Here is a 16,476-nt window from a genome sequence, read left to right on the forward strand (position 1 = left end):
TTTCGTTATTTTCGCACGTGCCACTTCTCCGGAGTTTGTTACAAAACTGGGCCTAATAAAAACCCGGCCCAAACCCAATAGTCTTGGGTTCTTCAGAAAATTGATTTATGTTTTTTCTTTATTTAAAAACAATGAAAATAAAAGGAAAATAATTCAAAGGCTTACTGTTCGTTTTTGCTTAGTGAATCGTTGTGTAGGTGCTCGAGCTCTCTGGCTATGGCGGAAGAAGATGATTACATGGGGGATCTCTCTCAGTTCCTGACTCCAGAAGCCTCCGGCCCTCCACGGCTTTTATCCAAAAAGGTAGGGTTTTTAATTTGTAAGGTTAATTTTCTGTTTGGTTCTCTAGAAAATGCATCATAAGAATCATGAGACCTAGTTCTGACTCGTTTTTGTATCTTTTATTTTGTTTCTGGGTTTGTTAGTTTCTTTCTCAATTGTCATAAGGGATTTGTTTGCATCGTGGAGCATGAGTTTTGTGTTTTTGAGCTAATTCTTCACTTTTGGTGACAAAAGCTCTAACAGTAATGTACCTATCTATATTTCAGATTTCTAATAGCAAAAACCAAAGTATTCAACCCTCTAAGAAAAAATCCAAAGCACTAAACTGGCAAGAACAGCGTAAACTCGATAGGGAGAGAAAGCAGCAGGAAGAGGATGAGAAAACCTTGGCCAAAATAGAGGCTGCTCCTATTCCACAATCCAACATAGGATTCAAACTTTTAAAACAAATGGGGTATACCCCAGGCTCAGCTCTTGGCAAGGAGGGATCAGGCCAGGCTGAGCCAGTGAAGATTGACATTCGGCGCTCACGGGCTGGAATTGGGCGGGAGGACCCACATAAGGAGAAGAGGAAGAGAGAAGAAATAAGGACTTGGGCGGAGAGGAGGAACGAGCAGGTTATGATGGAGGAGTTTGGGTCTAGGAAAAAGTCACAGTGGCGGAGTCGGAGAGTTGTGGTCAATTTTAAGAAGGCGCAGGCGGCTTTGGATCAATTGGAGAATAAGGAAGTTGTGCCGCCCGAGAAGAATGAGGATGAAGAAGAGGAGGGTGGAGGGGAGGAAGAGGAAGAGGAAGAGGAAGAAATTACAGAAGAGGTATGTTTCTTGAATTGTTGTCCTTTTTATTTTAGTGCATAATTGGTTTAGTGAGCATCATTTTAATGTAATATGACTGAAATTTTGGATTAAATGTGTGGTTGACATGCATAATGTAGAACATTAGATGGATTATGATGATTTCCATCCAAATTGGAACTGTTATTGGGTTAATTTTCAGTTAGTGCCGGCTCTCTTAAATTGGAAATTTAACTGAGAACAAGTCCCGTCATCTATGAGTTTCACTAGAATCCTAGATAACATGATAAAGCAATGTGGCCTTTATATAATGTTGCATATTGTGGAATTTAAACCAAAGTTTTGTTGATCGTGTCATTGATCTTCCTGTCGGTAATCAAATTTTTCGTATATAGTTGGTGGTCAACAACTGGAGACTTATACTGGGCTTAGGATAAACTTTTAGGTGGTCTTTGTAATAACTAGGTTTGAAAGTTTCAGCTTTGAATAATTTAACAACCAAGAGCTAATTTAGGATATGTGAGTTGATAGTATCCAGATTATTGTAGTTCTGCTATGCTAGATACTCTTTCTTGGGTGTATCAGGAGTTGGGTCTATTTCCAGGCCTTGTAGACGATTTCCATCCCTTTCTGTTTCTTCCTTGTCCTAATGCCTTTGGATTATTACTGCTCGATGTTACTTGGGAAAGTTGAAATATTTGTTATGCCTGGAAATAACCTGTGATGATGGTTACTTTCTGCCTGCAGGATTTGCTAGAGATATTGATGAAACTGAGAGATGAGCATCGATACTGCCTCTTTTGTGGATGTCAGGTAAGCCCAGTACATGGACTTGTTAAACTCTTACAAAGATTTAGGAATTATCATTTACTTCCAAGAGGGAAATTTGAGCTAAATTGCCTGTTTTCAAATCTGAACTGCAATTACAACATTTTCGATTGTCCTGCCAAAGATTCTGCCGTTTATTTCAGTATGAATCAATGGAGGCACTATTAACCCACTGCCCTGGAGCTGATGAAGATGACCACTGATCTAAAGTTCCCTAATGCTGTGGACACCCAGACCTTCTTCCTTGTTTGAACAGAGAATACTGAGAGGTAATGCAACTCTTCTTTGGAGATGGATGCACTTGCTTGTTATGGAGATTTTTTTTCATTCTTGCTGCCGATTGACGTCGTAAGTTCCTATCCTCCGATGTGCAACTCTCTGAGTGAAAAACCAGTAGGAAGGCACTGAAGTTGCTCACTCGGATATTCATTTGAAATTTGCAGCAGCTAACCCTCAGAAATATGTTGGGAAAATCCCTATAATCGAGATTGTACTAAATCACACCTTTGTGAGTTAAGTTTGAAATATCTCCCGAGTGTGTGGATCAATAACCATATGTACACAATTATAGAACTTGTGGATGACAGATTAGCCGGGGGCTTTGCCCTGAAGTAAGAGTTCTTTTCTAGTTCTTTTTTTTTTTAGGGTTCATCCTGCCTTGTAACCGAAAAAAGAACTTGTGGAATTTCCTTAGAGCAGGAGTCGTACATGTATATAGAAGCTCAGTGCTCAACAATAAACTAGTGTACTTTATTGATATTTGGAAAGGCTTGCCCAATGGTTTTGCAAATTAATCTATGTGGCTATGAAATCTCTAATATTTGTTTTGCCAAATTGGATTACAATATAACTCATGAAACATTGTAGGTTTTTATCTGGATAAATTTAGGGCCCACCAGTCTAAGATTCACCTGTAATCTATGGTGTTTTGAAATAAAAAATAGAAGAGAACATTTAGTGCAAACCTGTTTGAAAATTAAGCTGAACCATGAGCCACAGCCATATTGCAAGCATCAACACCTGACGGCACTGAACCCAATTTTAGCCCAAAGTGCTTCAAAGTAATTCACAAACTAACCACCAATACTCATAGGGCAAGAACTATATAGTGAGGGCATTAGTAAGACTCTTAGATGAGACCCTATTTCTTAACTGTTAGATCAAATTAGTTAGTTTTGATCCAACGGTTAGAGATAGGACCTCATCTAAGGGCCTTCGATAATGCCCTCACTATAGAATGACTCTACTCATCCAAATCGTAGCTTTATTACTAGGTAGACAGTTCAAGCCTTCGAGGCTAACCTAGATTACGATATTCGTAGTCTTAACATACAAAGCATGATCAGTTTGGGTTGCTACCCAACAAGACATAAAAACCTGCAAGAAAAGTTCCAAAGTTTTTAAAGTCACACTAAGGCATCCACAAGAACTAGAGAATGAGGGACCCCTTTTAAAGTGACCAGTGCATCTGCTGGTTGGTGGAGGAGTCATAGGCCCTGGTGTGTCCAAGTTCCATGTGCTGCTGCTGCCTCCTGTTCTGTTGAGACAGCTCAAGCATACCAGAGTACTGACTACTGAGAGGCTGTGAGATTTGACCGAGACCCAGATTGGGAAGCATCTCGTGTGAGCTGCTACCAGCCTCATTTCCCTTGAAACCCCACGAAGTGGTTGGAAAGTGATTGGAAGTCCCAGCATGAGCCATTGGTTGAGCCACAGTTACCCCTTGGGTGTTCATCCAGGTATTCAAGTAGGCATTCATCCCAACACCCGATACTCGGTTTCGAGAGCCACATGGTTGATTTGACAGAAGAGAGAGAGCACAGCTTGAGTCAGCGATTCCTGTGATGCATTCTCGAGGAGGAATTCCAGGATCAGGATAACTAGTCCCGCCTGCTGAACCCTGTAGATAACGGCCGGATGTAGTAACAGAGTTGCTCTGCCATGCATGTTGAAGAAACTTCCCCGTGCCATTGGCATTTTGATTAACAGGTACTCGCTCAGTTCTCGTGGTCGCCCTTGCATCCCTGTCAGCAGGCCTTGGGTATGCAGTGAAGTCCATCAGAAAGCTTCCAACTTTGTTGCTGTTTTCTATCATTTCAAGTAAAAAACATTTTATTGACGTTTTATAAGTAGCATAAGAGGAAACTGAAAAAACATAAGAGAGCGCAAAAATGTATTTTAAAGGGAAATTCAACTATGATGAGGTATGTCTAACCAAAGAGAGACGAAGAAAGTCGGCCAAAACGCGTAGATACGGATCCAGGTTGTGGCTTTCTCCGGCGCTCATTATGACCAGCCAGGCGTCTACGGCAACTACGTTTTCCTTGGTCAAATTCAGGAAGCTGATGAAATCTGGGAGAGGTAAGAAAATTATTTACCATTAATTTAGGGTCTGAACTAAAGACTTGAAGAAATTTGTACCCTAACAAAAGCAAAAGCAGACATTTAATTAGTGTTTAGTTTGGCTAAGCCGAGGATCTAGATTCTTCTATAAAGAGCATACATAGGTTGTGCTTGTGACACAACTGATGTGACCTGAAATTCACTGGATGCTAGATGTTCTAGTACAAAAAAGAAAAGCCCTCAGCAGAAAGACCAAGACCTTTAACAATACTCATAATACAAAAACACAACCATTTTTCAACCTCCAAACTCAAATACAATAAACAAATATTGATGAACAAAATAAAACATAGGAAGTATCATGAACTTAATACCCTACTCATATGCTGCTAGTTTGAAAGGGTCATGTTAAGATCGCAAAGAACAAACTATTAAAGAGACGATGCAATGTACAAGTTTTCTGTCACTCGACCGAGAATTGTTGAAGCAAATCTCAAAATTTTATGTCATGCCGGTATAGCTCGCACTTTCTGCTGTAATTTAGAAGAATGTTGCACACTTGGTATACAGCATGGGCACGCAAGATTCATTTTTGAAAGTAGACCTACCATCACATGAATCCAATAATAGATTGCCAATGCCGAAAAACATATCACAATTGTAATTTTATACCAAAATATCAGAACCATCATAGAGACTAGATAATCCTAAAACCATCTAGTACCACAGGTAAATACATTTACTGCTAAATTCAAATCTTATATTCGCAAATGAAATCTGTTCAGAATGACATGGTTCGCACAGGTTATAAAATTGATCACAAGAACTTCTACAACCTTAAGAAATTTGAGTTAAATGAAACAACCTTGGTTATCTGTTTCAACTCAAGTTGTTAGTCTATTCACTATTGCTGCAAGCGATTCACGAGTCACAATTTACAGTGTGAGAACTGTGTTGCACGTTCTCAAGCCTCAATGCAGCTCATGAAAATAATCTCACCATAACTTTAGCATACGAGCCTTGCAATTGAAGCATTGAAATGCAATGCAACACTTCCAAATGCATCATTTAAGAAAACAAGTAAAGCTGAAAAGCCTTCATCAAGGTCCAAAGCAGCTAACACTCAGAAGAACAATCACCAAGAACAAGATACATAACACAATACTCACTTACAAATAGAATTTGACAAATTGGAAAGTAGCACAGCTAGATTACAAACAAAAATCAACAACCACAAGAAACATAAGCTACAACCCCACCAAGCACCAAAGATGTTAGTTTACCAGAAAATTTATAAACTTGAAAGTCGAACAATGAAATTGAAAAAATACCCAACAATGAAATCTAAAAACTTTATTAGAAAAAAGTCAAGTGCTTGCTGACCTGCTACACTGTTGGCAAAACCTCTGTTCAAGACCAGCAACAATGACCTTAGGGGTCTTAGAGTGCAAGCCACACACTTTGTGCCTGGAATAGTAAGCTTTGGCATCACTCAGATCTACCTGCTCACAAATGTTTATGTTTTGGGTAAGAACACTGAAATTACTGCACTGTTTCATTCAATAAAGAATGATGATTGAACATAGTGTGTTAGGTTAGTTGACCAGGGCAGTGAGCCGGCACCCAAGTTCGAATCCCTTCTCAAGATTAGATTAATTTAGAGTAAATTATCGCTTGTATAAAAAATAAAAAAAATAAAAAATTGATGATTGATACAATTTATATACACTGCAAATAATAGATTGCTCTAGAATGAAAAACTGTTAGAAAACTAGTTTAGCCATTTTCTGGCATGATTCTTTCTAGGAGAATTAATATCCTTGAGGCTAGCTGTAATATAGTAGAGTAAGGTGTATTGTATGTTTTGTGAGCTTGGTGTCACCTGGCAGCCTTCAACCTGGCACCTGGGTGGCTGACCCGGATGAGCCAAATGCCCGGCCCTTTGCTTCTTTGGCGGGGTAGCCCCAGAAGAAGAAGAAGACCCGGCAGACCCGGATTTGTATGAAGCTCCGAGACTCGCATCCTCAAAGTAGATTTTCTGGCCAAATTTTAAGCCGTTGAGTGACTCAGTGGAGGAGTTTGGTGGGGAAGAGGAAGATGAGCTGCCTGACTCGGTCATAGAGCTCGAGCTCATTTCCATGGTTGACCTCTACAGTGCATTTATAATGTTTTTTGGGGTCATGAATGTGCCTCAATATATATATATATATGTATGAGAGAGAGAGAGAGAGAGAGAGAGAGAGAGAGAGAGAGGTCAGTTTCTCTTTCTAAAGAAGCGGTAGTGAGAGAGTAATAAAGGTGGTGAATGTGGAGGGATAGTGAAAAGCAGGGACCTGACAATGGCCCATGCCAGCTCTGAGCCTCTCGGAGAGAGAAAGAGAGAGATTTTGTTTGTGTAATTTGTCTCTGAGAGAGAGAGGTACAAAAATAATGGAGCCAAACGCAGAACAGAGAGAGATGGATGAATGGGTAGTGTGTACTTTAATGGAGTTCTCTCTCTCAGAAGCACTCAGCTTTACAAGAAGCTCCTTTTACGGGCTTGACAATTATAACTCTCACCTGTCGTTTTTAACAAAACTTTCTTCTCCTTTCTCAAAGATTTCATATGATTCGAATGGTGTGTAGCTCAAGTGATTAAAATCATTTATTTATACTCTGAGTTTTAAGTTGATTTCTCGCTTTATAAAAAGAAAAAAGAAAAAGATTTTATAAGCTTTCTTTTTGATGAGATATTATGGATTATGGATAGGGGTGCCCATATGCATGATGCATGGGGCACATAATTTTGTGTTTAGAACATGTCAAAATGTCTAAATTGCCCCTGCTTTCTTGATTAATGTGTTTTACATTATGATTTAGTAGATTTTACCCCCACTATAACTAAGAAAATAGTTCTCTTATGCTTTCACTTCCCCTCATTTTGTCAATACCAACTCCCAAAAGAGAACTTTAATCCATCAGGGGACCATATGTTTGTAGACTATACCACTAAAAATCACAATAATCATTAGTACAAATGATGTAATTAGTAGATTTCAACGTGGTTCACTAATGTACTCTAAAAATATATTCTCTTTTAAACTTTACTATTAATTTAATCACAAGTCAAGAAGAGTTTTATTTTTCTAACTTAGCATTAGGTACAAGTACAATAGGGTAGGTAGTTGATTGATTCGGGCAAGTTATTAGTTGGTTAATTAAAGAAAATAAAAGATGCACAGCAGACTCCCTAGTCTATAAATAGTGGGCAAAAACTCATGATATTATTTTGTAAAGCAGTAAAATTCATTGATATATTGGGCAAAAATTCATGATATAAACAGAAAGAACACAACTTCAAAGGAGATTCTTGCAATACAGAAAATTAGAAAGCATAATCAATCGCGCATAAATATTGCAAGATAATGTGTACAAAAATTAGACAACAATTTTGATTAGGAAAAACCAAACCATGTACTGCAATTGGGAGGCTTAGCAAAAATAAAATTAAGCATGTAGTTTAGTTAGGTTGAATTTTCTAATTACAGAATATTATGTTATCCAAGTTGGAAGAAAAGGGCTCTGAGGAGAATTGCCTCACCTAACATATATGCCACAGCTTTATTAGGTCTAGAATGCATGTACTTCCTGTTATAAACACTTTTTCCTTCTTCAAGGAGCTACGTATGTGTGAATATTTCATGCTGTTTCAGTTCATCCATCCATGTGGGGGCAGTGATGTAGATTATCCACTACTTTATCAAAACCTGGTTTTCATGTTTGGACTATGCACTTTTTTCCTTTTTTAATATAAATAATATCAGGAATATCCCAATACATTATTTACAAGATATATATATATATATATATATATGTGTGTGTGGTGTGGAGTTTCCATTGATGGATTACTCGAGTAAATTTCTTTGACAGACAACTTTTTAGGAGCAAAAAATCACCAAAATCAGAAAGGTAGTCATTTTAATATTTCTTGAAAATATTGTGTTTGTCTATTTATTTTACCATGATTTATGAATAAAAACTTAAAAAGTAAACGGGTTGGATCATTGAAATTTAATGTAAAATAAACCCTATAAACAGGGGCGGAGTTAGGATTTTATATTTGAGGGGGCCAAAATGTTAAACACAAAAAATAATTAGTTGTATATTTTTTTTGGCCTATTGAGTAAACTATTACGTACAAAAGCACTAAATTGAAATGAGTGGTTTTCTTTCATAAATGTAGTATGATTTTATTATTATATTCATATTAAAATATAATTTTGACAAGTATTGATTTGTGGTGAGGGAGCCATAGGCTTAAGTATATCAATTTTTCTTTGCATTTGTTACAACATCCAATATATACATTCAAAAGGCTTAAATAAATTGGACGGGCCAGAGCCATCCCAGACCTTAGTACAACTCTGACTCTGCCTGTAAAGGTGGGGAAACACTTGTGTAAATATTGTGTTTGTCTATTTATTTCACCATGATCTATGAATAAAGACTTAAAAAATAAACAGGTTGGATCATTGAAATTTAATGTAAAATAAACCCTATAAGGTGGGGAAACACAGTGTAAAATAGGAATAATATTGTTTTGCTATCCTTAGCCGATCACAGTATGCTATACATGATAACTTTTCTATATGACAATGTATAATTGATCAAATATAATAAAAGAATGTTGTGTTATTCCCGTTTCACACAAATTTATATGCTAAAAGGTGAGAGCGAGGGATGATGGATATAAGGACACGCAAGGCCCTCCTTTACCCCATCTCATCACTGTTTCCTCACACAACAGGACATATCTAATAATTCAACTTTGAGATTTAATAATTCACCATGAATTATAGATGTATGTTGAAAAGCTCAAATATTATTCCAATGACAAAACAAAGGTACAAGTTACCTTAAAGAAGGGCACACCTGTCTCTCGTTTGAAGTAGTCAATCTCCTCAGCCTTGAGTACCCCGTTAATTTACTGCTACCAAGGAAGGATTGTAGTTCCAATGAGAAAACCAATGTTAAAAGAAGGGGAAAATTGTCTATATTGATTTGAAACTAGTCAATCTGCGCTCAGCTCTGAGTTGTTTGTTCCATTTCAGACTTGCTACTTATTGGAATTTGAATACTTCAGAGCTGGAGAAGGAAGTGACAGTTTTATTTTATTTATATTTTTTGGTACAATAGGATGTGACATTTTTAGGGGTGTTGGCATGTGAGGCATTTGGCATTTTCTTTATTATTATTTTTTCATACCCTAAATTTCTGAACCCTAGAGAGACACATGCATGCAGGTACTGCTTCGCAAATATCTTGGCAAGAATCTTACTCTGAATTTCTGAACCCTGAGGTCTCTGAATTATTTTCCATTGAAATTACTTGAAATAAGAGCTGTGTTTGGAAAAGTGGAAACTTGATGGCATTCAACAACGGTTCCATTTCAAGGTTGGTAACTTGGGTTTGCAGTTTTTGTTAGTTTGGTTTGGTTGGACTTGAAGCCATTATTCTCAGTAGCATTCTCCAACAAGCCAGCCTTCTCTTACCTTACCATTACAAAAAAAAAGAGGAAGAAAAGGGCAAATAAAGCTATCAGAATCACTCATCAGCAAATGACCCACTTCTTTTTTAGCTGTCTGCCCGCCCTCTTTCACCTAAAAGCAGGAATAAATATTTGATTGATTTCATAAAGGGGATTAATTGTTAATGGTGTGGCAGGTGAATGTCCTTTTAGGTCAAATATGTTAATAGCAGTTGAGCAGTCAGCAGGTGAAGCATGCTTCCTCATTGGGATATCGGAAGAAAGGGGGTTGGTTGGTTTACTTGTTATAACTACTGATCTCATTTTTTTTTCACAACTTATGAGGCATTTCTCACAAAGTTGGTACTATAATATTGTTGTTCTTTTAATCCAATGATTTGATGTGCAACATGATGCGTGAGGAAGAAAGATTGCTAAAATATATCCTCGGTGTAGGAAAGTTTTTATTTATTTATTTACTTATTCTTTTTGTCTTCCTACCACATGGGTCATATTGGGTTGGGAAAGAGTTTAGAGAAAAAGTTCGGACAAATAGCATTTTTTTTTAAAACACAACATAACTGACTAACTATTAATTTAGTGATATTTCTCTTCCTAATCATGAAATATGTCCAAATTCGAATGCCTCTCTCAATAATTTTTATTTACAAAATCACAATCACAATTTCTTATTGTTGCTGAAAGCGATATCTAAACTACTCTAAATTAATCTAATTTACAAAGAGTTACTGAGTTCGAGTTCTAGCATCTGTGTAGTATGTGTGAGTTTAGTATACTATTGCCCTTCTTAATAAGAAAAGCCCTTTAAAATAAAGGAGACTTCTTTTACAAGCTGGATTTAAAATTCATTATTTACGTTTAGAATATAATTTTAGAAAGACAAAAGAAAAAAGATGCCATAACCACCTCCCATCCCAATCCAATCCCCCTACTCTACTCACCCTGCCTGCCGCCCCTTCTCTCTCTCTCTCTCTCTCTCTCTCTCTCCCCCAACTCTACTCACCCTGCCTGCCGCCCCTTCTCTCTCTCTCTCTCTCTCTCTCTCTCTCTCTCTCTCTCTCTCAACAAAAAATTACAAGATCTCTTCATTTGGGTTTGAAATTTGCGCGCCGGCCCGAAATAAGCGTTGGGTTCACTTTCGAAAATGGGTATTGAGCTTTGTCTATCAAAAATAGTGAATGACCTATACTATTCAACAAAAGGGGGATTAAATTAAATAAATTCACATTATTTTGATAATAGAGAAATAAGTTATCACCAATGGTGATTTAATCCAAGGATCAAATTATTTGAATTAGTTTTAGTCCAAAATTCATAGTTTCTTAGCTGTTAAGGTATGTCAAAATGACTCCTCATCGTTGGTAACTAAACTCCAAATAAATTTGAGGACCATGAAAGCTGGAAAGTAAAGTCAGACTTGCTTTAGTTGAAAATTACGCTTGACAAATCTTTTTACCACTTGAGCATTGATGAGGGATTAGTCCAAAATCAGAAAATATCCAGGATTATCCATCATACCTGGACTGAAGAACGGACACCCAACCAACCAACCAATCAAACAGAAACCCAATATAAACAATCAGTTCAAAACTGACCAAAGATCATTGTGATAGTTGCAATTACATTGCCCACACTATATGTACCGGGGACAAAATAAATAAGGCGTTTGATTGTCATTTTCTTGTTGATGTTCATGTTGATGATATTGATGCTGATTTTAATGAAGATGAATACTACAAACATCTGTTAAAGGAGCAGGATCTGAAAGAGCTGTTGAACCAGATGCTCGAGCACATGAAATCAAGGAAAATATCAACTCAGGGTCTGTGGTCGGCCATGGCGGAGCTGATAAAATACTATAAAAAAGAAGTTGAGAAACTGCTTAAGCACTCTATCCTCGATCAACATCTCTTCGTCCTCGATAACGAGGGGTTTGGAGATGCTTTAAGTACAATTACTTGTGACGCTTGCATGGGACCCATCACCACCATCAGTAGCAAGGCCTTTTATCGTTGTGTCCGCCAACAACAATGCCCTTTCTTTGTCCACAAAACATGTGCTGAATTACCTAGTACAACGATTCACCCGCTTCACCTACACCACTCTTCTCAAAAGAAGCTAATTCATTTGACAGAGTGTTTAAGTGTCATATGTGCGAGTGCTTGAGCCAAGGCTTCTGTTACTATTGTAACAAATGTGACTCATACCTAGACCTCTAATGCATGTCTCTTTCCGACTCTCTTTCACATGACGCTCATGAACACCCCCTCTACTTGAACTCTCCTCCAAGCGAGGGCCGGTGCGGATGGTGACTTTGAATGCCATCCTCATTGCATTTTGGGGAGGTATCCGCAAGTTAAGTTAGGCAGCAACAAGCATGACGCTCATGAACACCTTGGCACTCTTGTTGATAAGAGAAAGAGTGTCATTCCTTTTGATAAGAGAGAGAACATTCACCGAGAAGGAAATTGTTTTGTTAGGTGAAGGTAAATAAAAATAGGAACTTTCACTTTTTTCAAAAACAAAACAAGTAGCCAAAAAAAAGTTGCGGTTGAGTTCAAGAATCTTTGAGAGTCCTACAAGTAATCACTGCCGCGATCAGCACACCTTCAACTATCAGCCACAACCGGTCCATATGGTTTTCTCTCTTTCTTAACTTCTCTTGGGGCCTGCGTTGTTAAATCTTTGAGAGAGAGAGAGAGAGAGAGAGAGAGCATTCTTCGTTGTCAGTTGTGTGGTAAACCTTGAGAAGGATTGATGTTTGGATGTTCCATAAGATATAACATACTAAGCAACTGAAAAATCACAAGTGATGTGCATCATAGCATCCATAGAGTTATTCTTTTTGGAACTTTTTTTTTTTTTTTTTTCTGTCTTTAATTTAGCAGACTTTTGCAAACATTTCTGTTCACCCTTAATTATATCATATACCATCCTTAAAATCCTGATTAGATGCTTCTCAGCCAATGAATTATTGCATTTATATAATTGATTCACCAAAGATAAGTATGCAAGTATGCAATGGAAGGTATGTAGTTTGCTTTGGCTCTAGGATTTTATGATGTAATCTTGGACATGGATGCCAAGGAGGTTAACAGAGGCTCTTTCTTCAGGTGACGAAAGTTAATTATGAAGCGGATGGTGCATTCGTGGAAGAAGTGAAGTCGGCTTTTTCGTTCTTTTAGTTTTAACTGTCCTTGGGAACACCTCCAATGGAATAGAGTAGCTCATTCTCTTGCGTACGCAAATTATATAACATGGATTTGATGAGCCTATGTTGGCTGCCCCTTCTCTCGATGAAGACGTTTCATTTTTATGCTTTATGAATGATTTTTTTTTTCTTTCTCCAAAAAAGAAAAAGGAAAAATAAACAAGTTGATCATCTACATATATTACTGTGAGTGTATGGGTGTAAAAAGTGCAAGAATATTACTTTTATTTTTTTCCAAAAAGAATAAAATAGTCACATCGGAACCTTGATATAATAAAATCGAATACGTATTAAGTGTGGCACCGAGGGGCTCGGAAGCCCTATGCAATTTATGACCCGAACTTGCGCAGGTGACATTCTTTAAAAAGGAACCCTTTTTTTTTATTATATATATATATATATATATATAATTTTTAAAAAGGAACGACTTGCTGTTGAGTTCAAGAATTTTCGGAGCCAGAAGCTGTAATGCCATCCTCTTCACTCCTTGATCTTCTTTAAATTGCAATCATTCTCTTTGGTTCTTGTGCCTGCGATGAGCTTCTTTCTAAAAGAAAAGGAAGACACAATGATTTAGACAAAATTATAGAAACTTTTTTTTCCTTTTTCTTCAAAATCCCATTACCTTCAAAAGCAAGAAAGCATCAGGGGTCTATATTGAGAGAGCGAGATTGCTTCCTCTGTTTCTTGTTACTGTAACAGCTATTTCTACATCTCTCTTCGGAGCCATTGATTTGCCGATCCGTGCTGATACATAATATTTCGTTTGGCTTTATTTTGTGATTGTTAAGTGACCGGAAAAACCTAAGACCAGCTGCTTACTTAGTGATACAGAGGGAGATGGCTGAGCAGCAAATTGAACATGTCTGTCATGAGCATCCGCTGATGTTCAAGGAAGAGCAGAAGGAGAAGGATTGTTCCTTTGGTTTTTTGCTCCGCGTGTGAGGACCCAATGCTTGGACCAAGCTACACTTGCAACCAATGTCGCCCTGCCTTCGTTCTCCATAAATCTTGAGCAGATGAACTACCTCCTGAGATAAACCACCTAATCTACCACAAACACCCACTTATTCTCTTCCCAGCCACAGATGGCATCTTCTGTAAAGCCTGTGACAAATGCTGCAGCGGCTTCACCTACACTTGTTCCCAATGTAACACAAAACCACTGTGAATTCCACAAATTCACCGTCCTTAAGAAACACATTAAATCCTTTTGCAATGCATGTGGCCAATCTGGCAAAATCTTCTACCTCTGTAGCATCTGCGATCTTGTGGTCCATAAGGAATGCACTTGGTTACCTCGCCAGGTCAAAATACCACTGCACCAATACCGCCTCGAGCTCACTTGGAGCTTTGAGGACATTTACCCAAAAAACCAACATTTCTGTGATCTTCGCTTTAAAAACTTGGACGGCATAAAGTTCACTGTTTATTATTGTCATGAATGTTGCAGTTTTGTTGCCCACAATACATGTGCCTTAAAATATGCTAAAAACCTTGACACCACCACCTCCAAGTCCACCCACGACAATGAGCCGTAGCACAACAACAACAACATCCAAACAAATCCAGAACCAGATGCGTAGATCGACCATTTTCAGTCATCAACATAGCTTAGCACTCATCAGTTATCATCATGAGGTACATAAAGATAATGATCACCATGATGATGTAATAAATACTCGTAATGGCTGCAAGCGACCAATCACTGCTACAAATGCCTTTCATAGCTATGCAGGAAAAGAAGAATCGATGTCGTCATGTCGTTTCTTTCTCCACATAATTTGCGCTCAATTACCTCAAAAGAGGCATCTCCTACTTCACTGGCACCAGCTCACACTCATTCCGAGGGCTTCTTCTATTGACGGCGTGTTTAGGTGCTACATGTGCAGTAGGTTTAGCCAGGGCTTCGGATACCATTGTGATAATATTGACGGATGTAACATCTACTTTATCAAGGAGGAAGGCTTCTACCTTGACCTTCACTGCAGTATTCTTTGGGAGTATAAGTCTCTTAAACATGAGGCACATTCTCATGACATCCACTTCAATATAAAACAGGGTGGAACGTGTATGGGTTGTGGTACTTCTGCACATTGCTTGGTTCAGTTGTACTAGATTTACATGCAACTTCAATCTTTGTATTCCATGTGTTAAATTACCTCCCACAGCCAGGTACATATACGATGATCACCGACTGAAGCTCACCTATGGTAATGTTAAAGACAAGCTTGATGAACATTACTGTGAAAAATTCCAAGGACCACGAAATCCCAAAGATTGGTTCTACTCCTGCTCAGATTGTGACTTTGATTGTCATCCTCACTGCGTGCTAAACTGGCATTCGCAAGTTAAGTTAGGGGAAGCATATAAGCATGACACTCACCCACACCCTGTTACTCTTGTTGAGAAGAGAAAGAGTTTCATTCCTTTTGATAAGAGAGAGCACATTCTTCCTTTTCAAGCATGTGGTGAACCATGTGAAGGATTGGTCTGGGAATGTTCTGAGTGCAATGTCAATATGCCCCGAAACGGTTACTGTAAATCCACTCAAGAAGACAAAAGTGACAGTGTAATCATCTCAACTGATGTAACAACATCAAAAGATTCTTCAACAGATTCTTCAGCAGCAAAAGATTCTTCAACATAAAGTGTCTTCGATGCTGATGTAACCATCTCAGCTGATGTAACATAAGCAAAAGAATCTTCAACATATTCTCTAGTAGAAGGTGTCTTTGATTTTCATTCTGGTGTTATACGTTTGAGGTTATAACCTAACATTTTCAAATATGGATATGAATTATTTGTTACCCATAAAACTGTGAATCCGTTAGCTATATGAGATGATGACGGCCTCGAAAATTTACCTATGGCACATATTTTGTGTTATGTTTGGTGTATGCAAGAAATATTACATTAAATTATTGTGTATTAGGTTTGCATGAACAATTACATTGAAGGAAGTTGAGGTTACACTCCAAAACCTTTTAAGTGCATGCTTGGGGCCTGAGCTTTTACACCCCAAAACCAATGGGCAATGGGAGAGTAGCGCAATTCTTTATAATCTTATATTAGAGCACTTCTACCCCTATGAGTGATGGCAAGGCAAGGGCTGTCACTATTCAAGTAAATAGTGGCAGCCCTTGCAATTTTGTTTCCACCCCTATGGGTAATGGCAAGGGCAATTACAATTCACTTTAATTTATTTTTTATTTTTAATACTTAAACGATTAATTTTGATAAAATTTTCAGTTGCCACGTGTTACTATTTATTATAAAATTCTCATCTCAAATTTCAGATAAAATTTTTAAATTAAATTTTAGGATTAAATTTTCGGATAAGATTTACAGTTGCCACGTTTTCATATTTATTATAAAATTTACATCTCAAATTTCAGATAAAATTTTCGAATAAAATTTTCGGTTGCCACGTGTCCATGTTTATTATAAAATTCACATCTCACTCATCATACAATTGAAATACCTACTCA

General features: G+C 37.7%; 3 protein-coding genes across 4 annotated transcripts; 2 read left to right on the top strand and 1 right to left on the bottom strand.

The window, feature by feature from the left end:
* On the top strand, positions 140–2,698 carry LOC18771855 (G patch domain-containing protein 11). 2 transcript variants are annotated; one of them, XM_020569447.1, is made up of 4 exons: positions 140–303; positions 549–1,097; positions 1,824–1,889; positions 2,048–2,698. In XM_020569447.1, exons 1-4 carry the CDS (start codon positions 217–219, stop codon positions 2,105–2,107), a joined length of 762 nt encoding a protein of 253 aa, XP_020425036.1. In that variant the 5' UTR covers positions 140–216; the 3' UTR covers positions 2,108–2,698. The 2 variants fall into 2 exon arrangements, with proteins under 2 accessions (XP_020425036.1, XP_020425037.1); XM_020569448.1 differs by having other exon boundaries at positions 2,029–2,165.
* Positions 3,152–6,844, bottom strand: LOC18769457 (squamosa promoter-binding-like protein 9). The gene is made up of 4 exons (XM_007203364.2): positions 6,130–6,844; positions 5,631–5,749; positions 4,120–4,256; positions 3,152–3,992 (listed from the first exon to the last, which is right to left on the bottom strand). Exons 1-4 carry the CDS (start codon positions 6,385–6,387, stop codon positions 3,355–3,357), a joined length of 1,152 nt encoding a protein of 383 aa, XP_007203426.1. The 5' UTR covers positions 6,388–6,844; the 3' UTR covers positions 3,152–3,354.
* Positions 14,074–15,635, top strand: LOC109950389. Its single transcript, XM_020568970.1, has 3 exons — positions 14,074–14,412; positions 14,945–15,096; positions 15,161–15,635. The coding sequence occupies exons 1-3, from the start codon at positions 14,074–14,076 to the stop codon at positions 15,633–15,635; spliced, it is 966 nt and encodes a 321-aa protein (XP_020424559.1).

This window comes from Prunus persica, chromosome G7 (genome assembly GCF_000346465.2).
Source record: "Prunus persica cultivar Lovell chromosome G7, Prunus_persica_NCBIv2, whole genome shotgun sequence".
Taxonomy (NCBI): Eukaryota; Viridiplantae; Streptophyta; class Magnoliopsida; order Rosales; family Rosaceae; genus Prunus; species Prunus persica.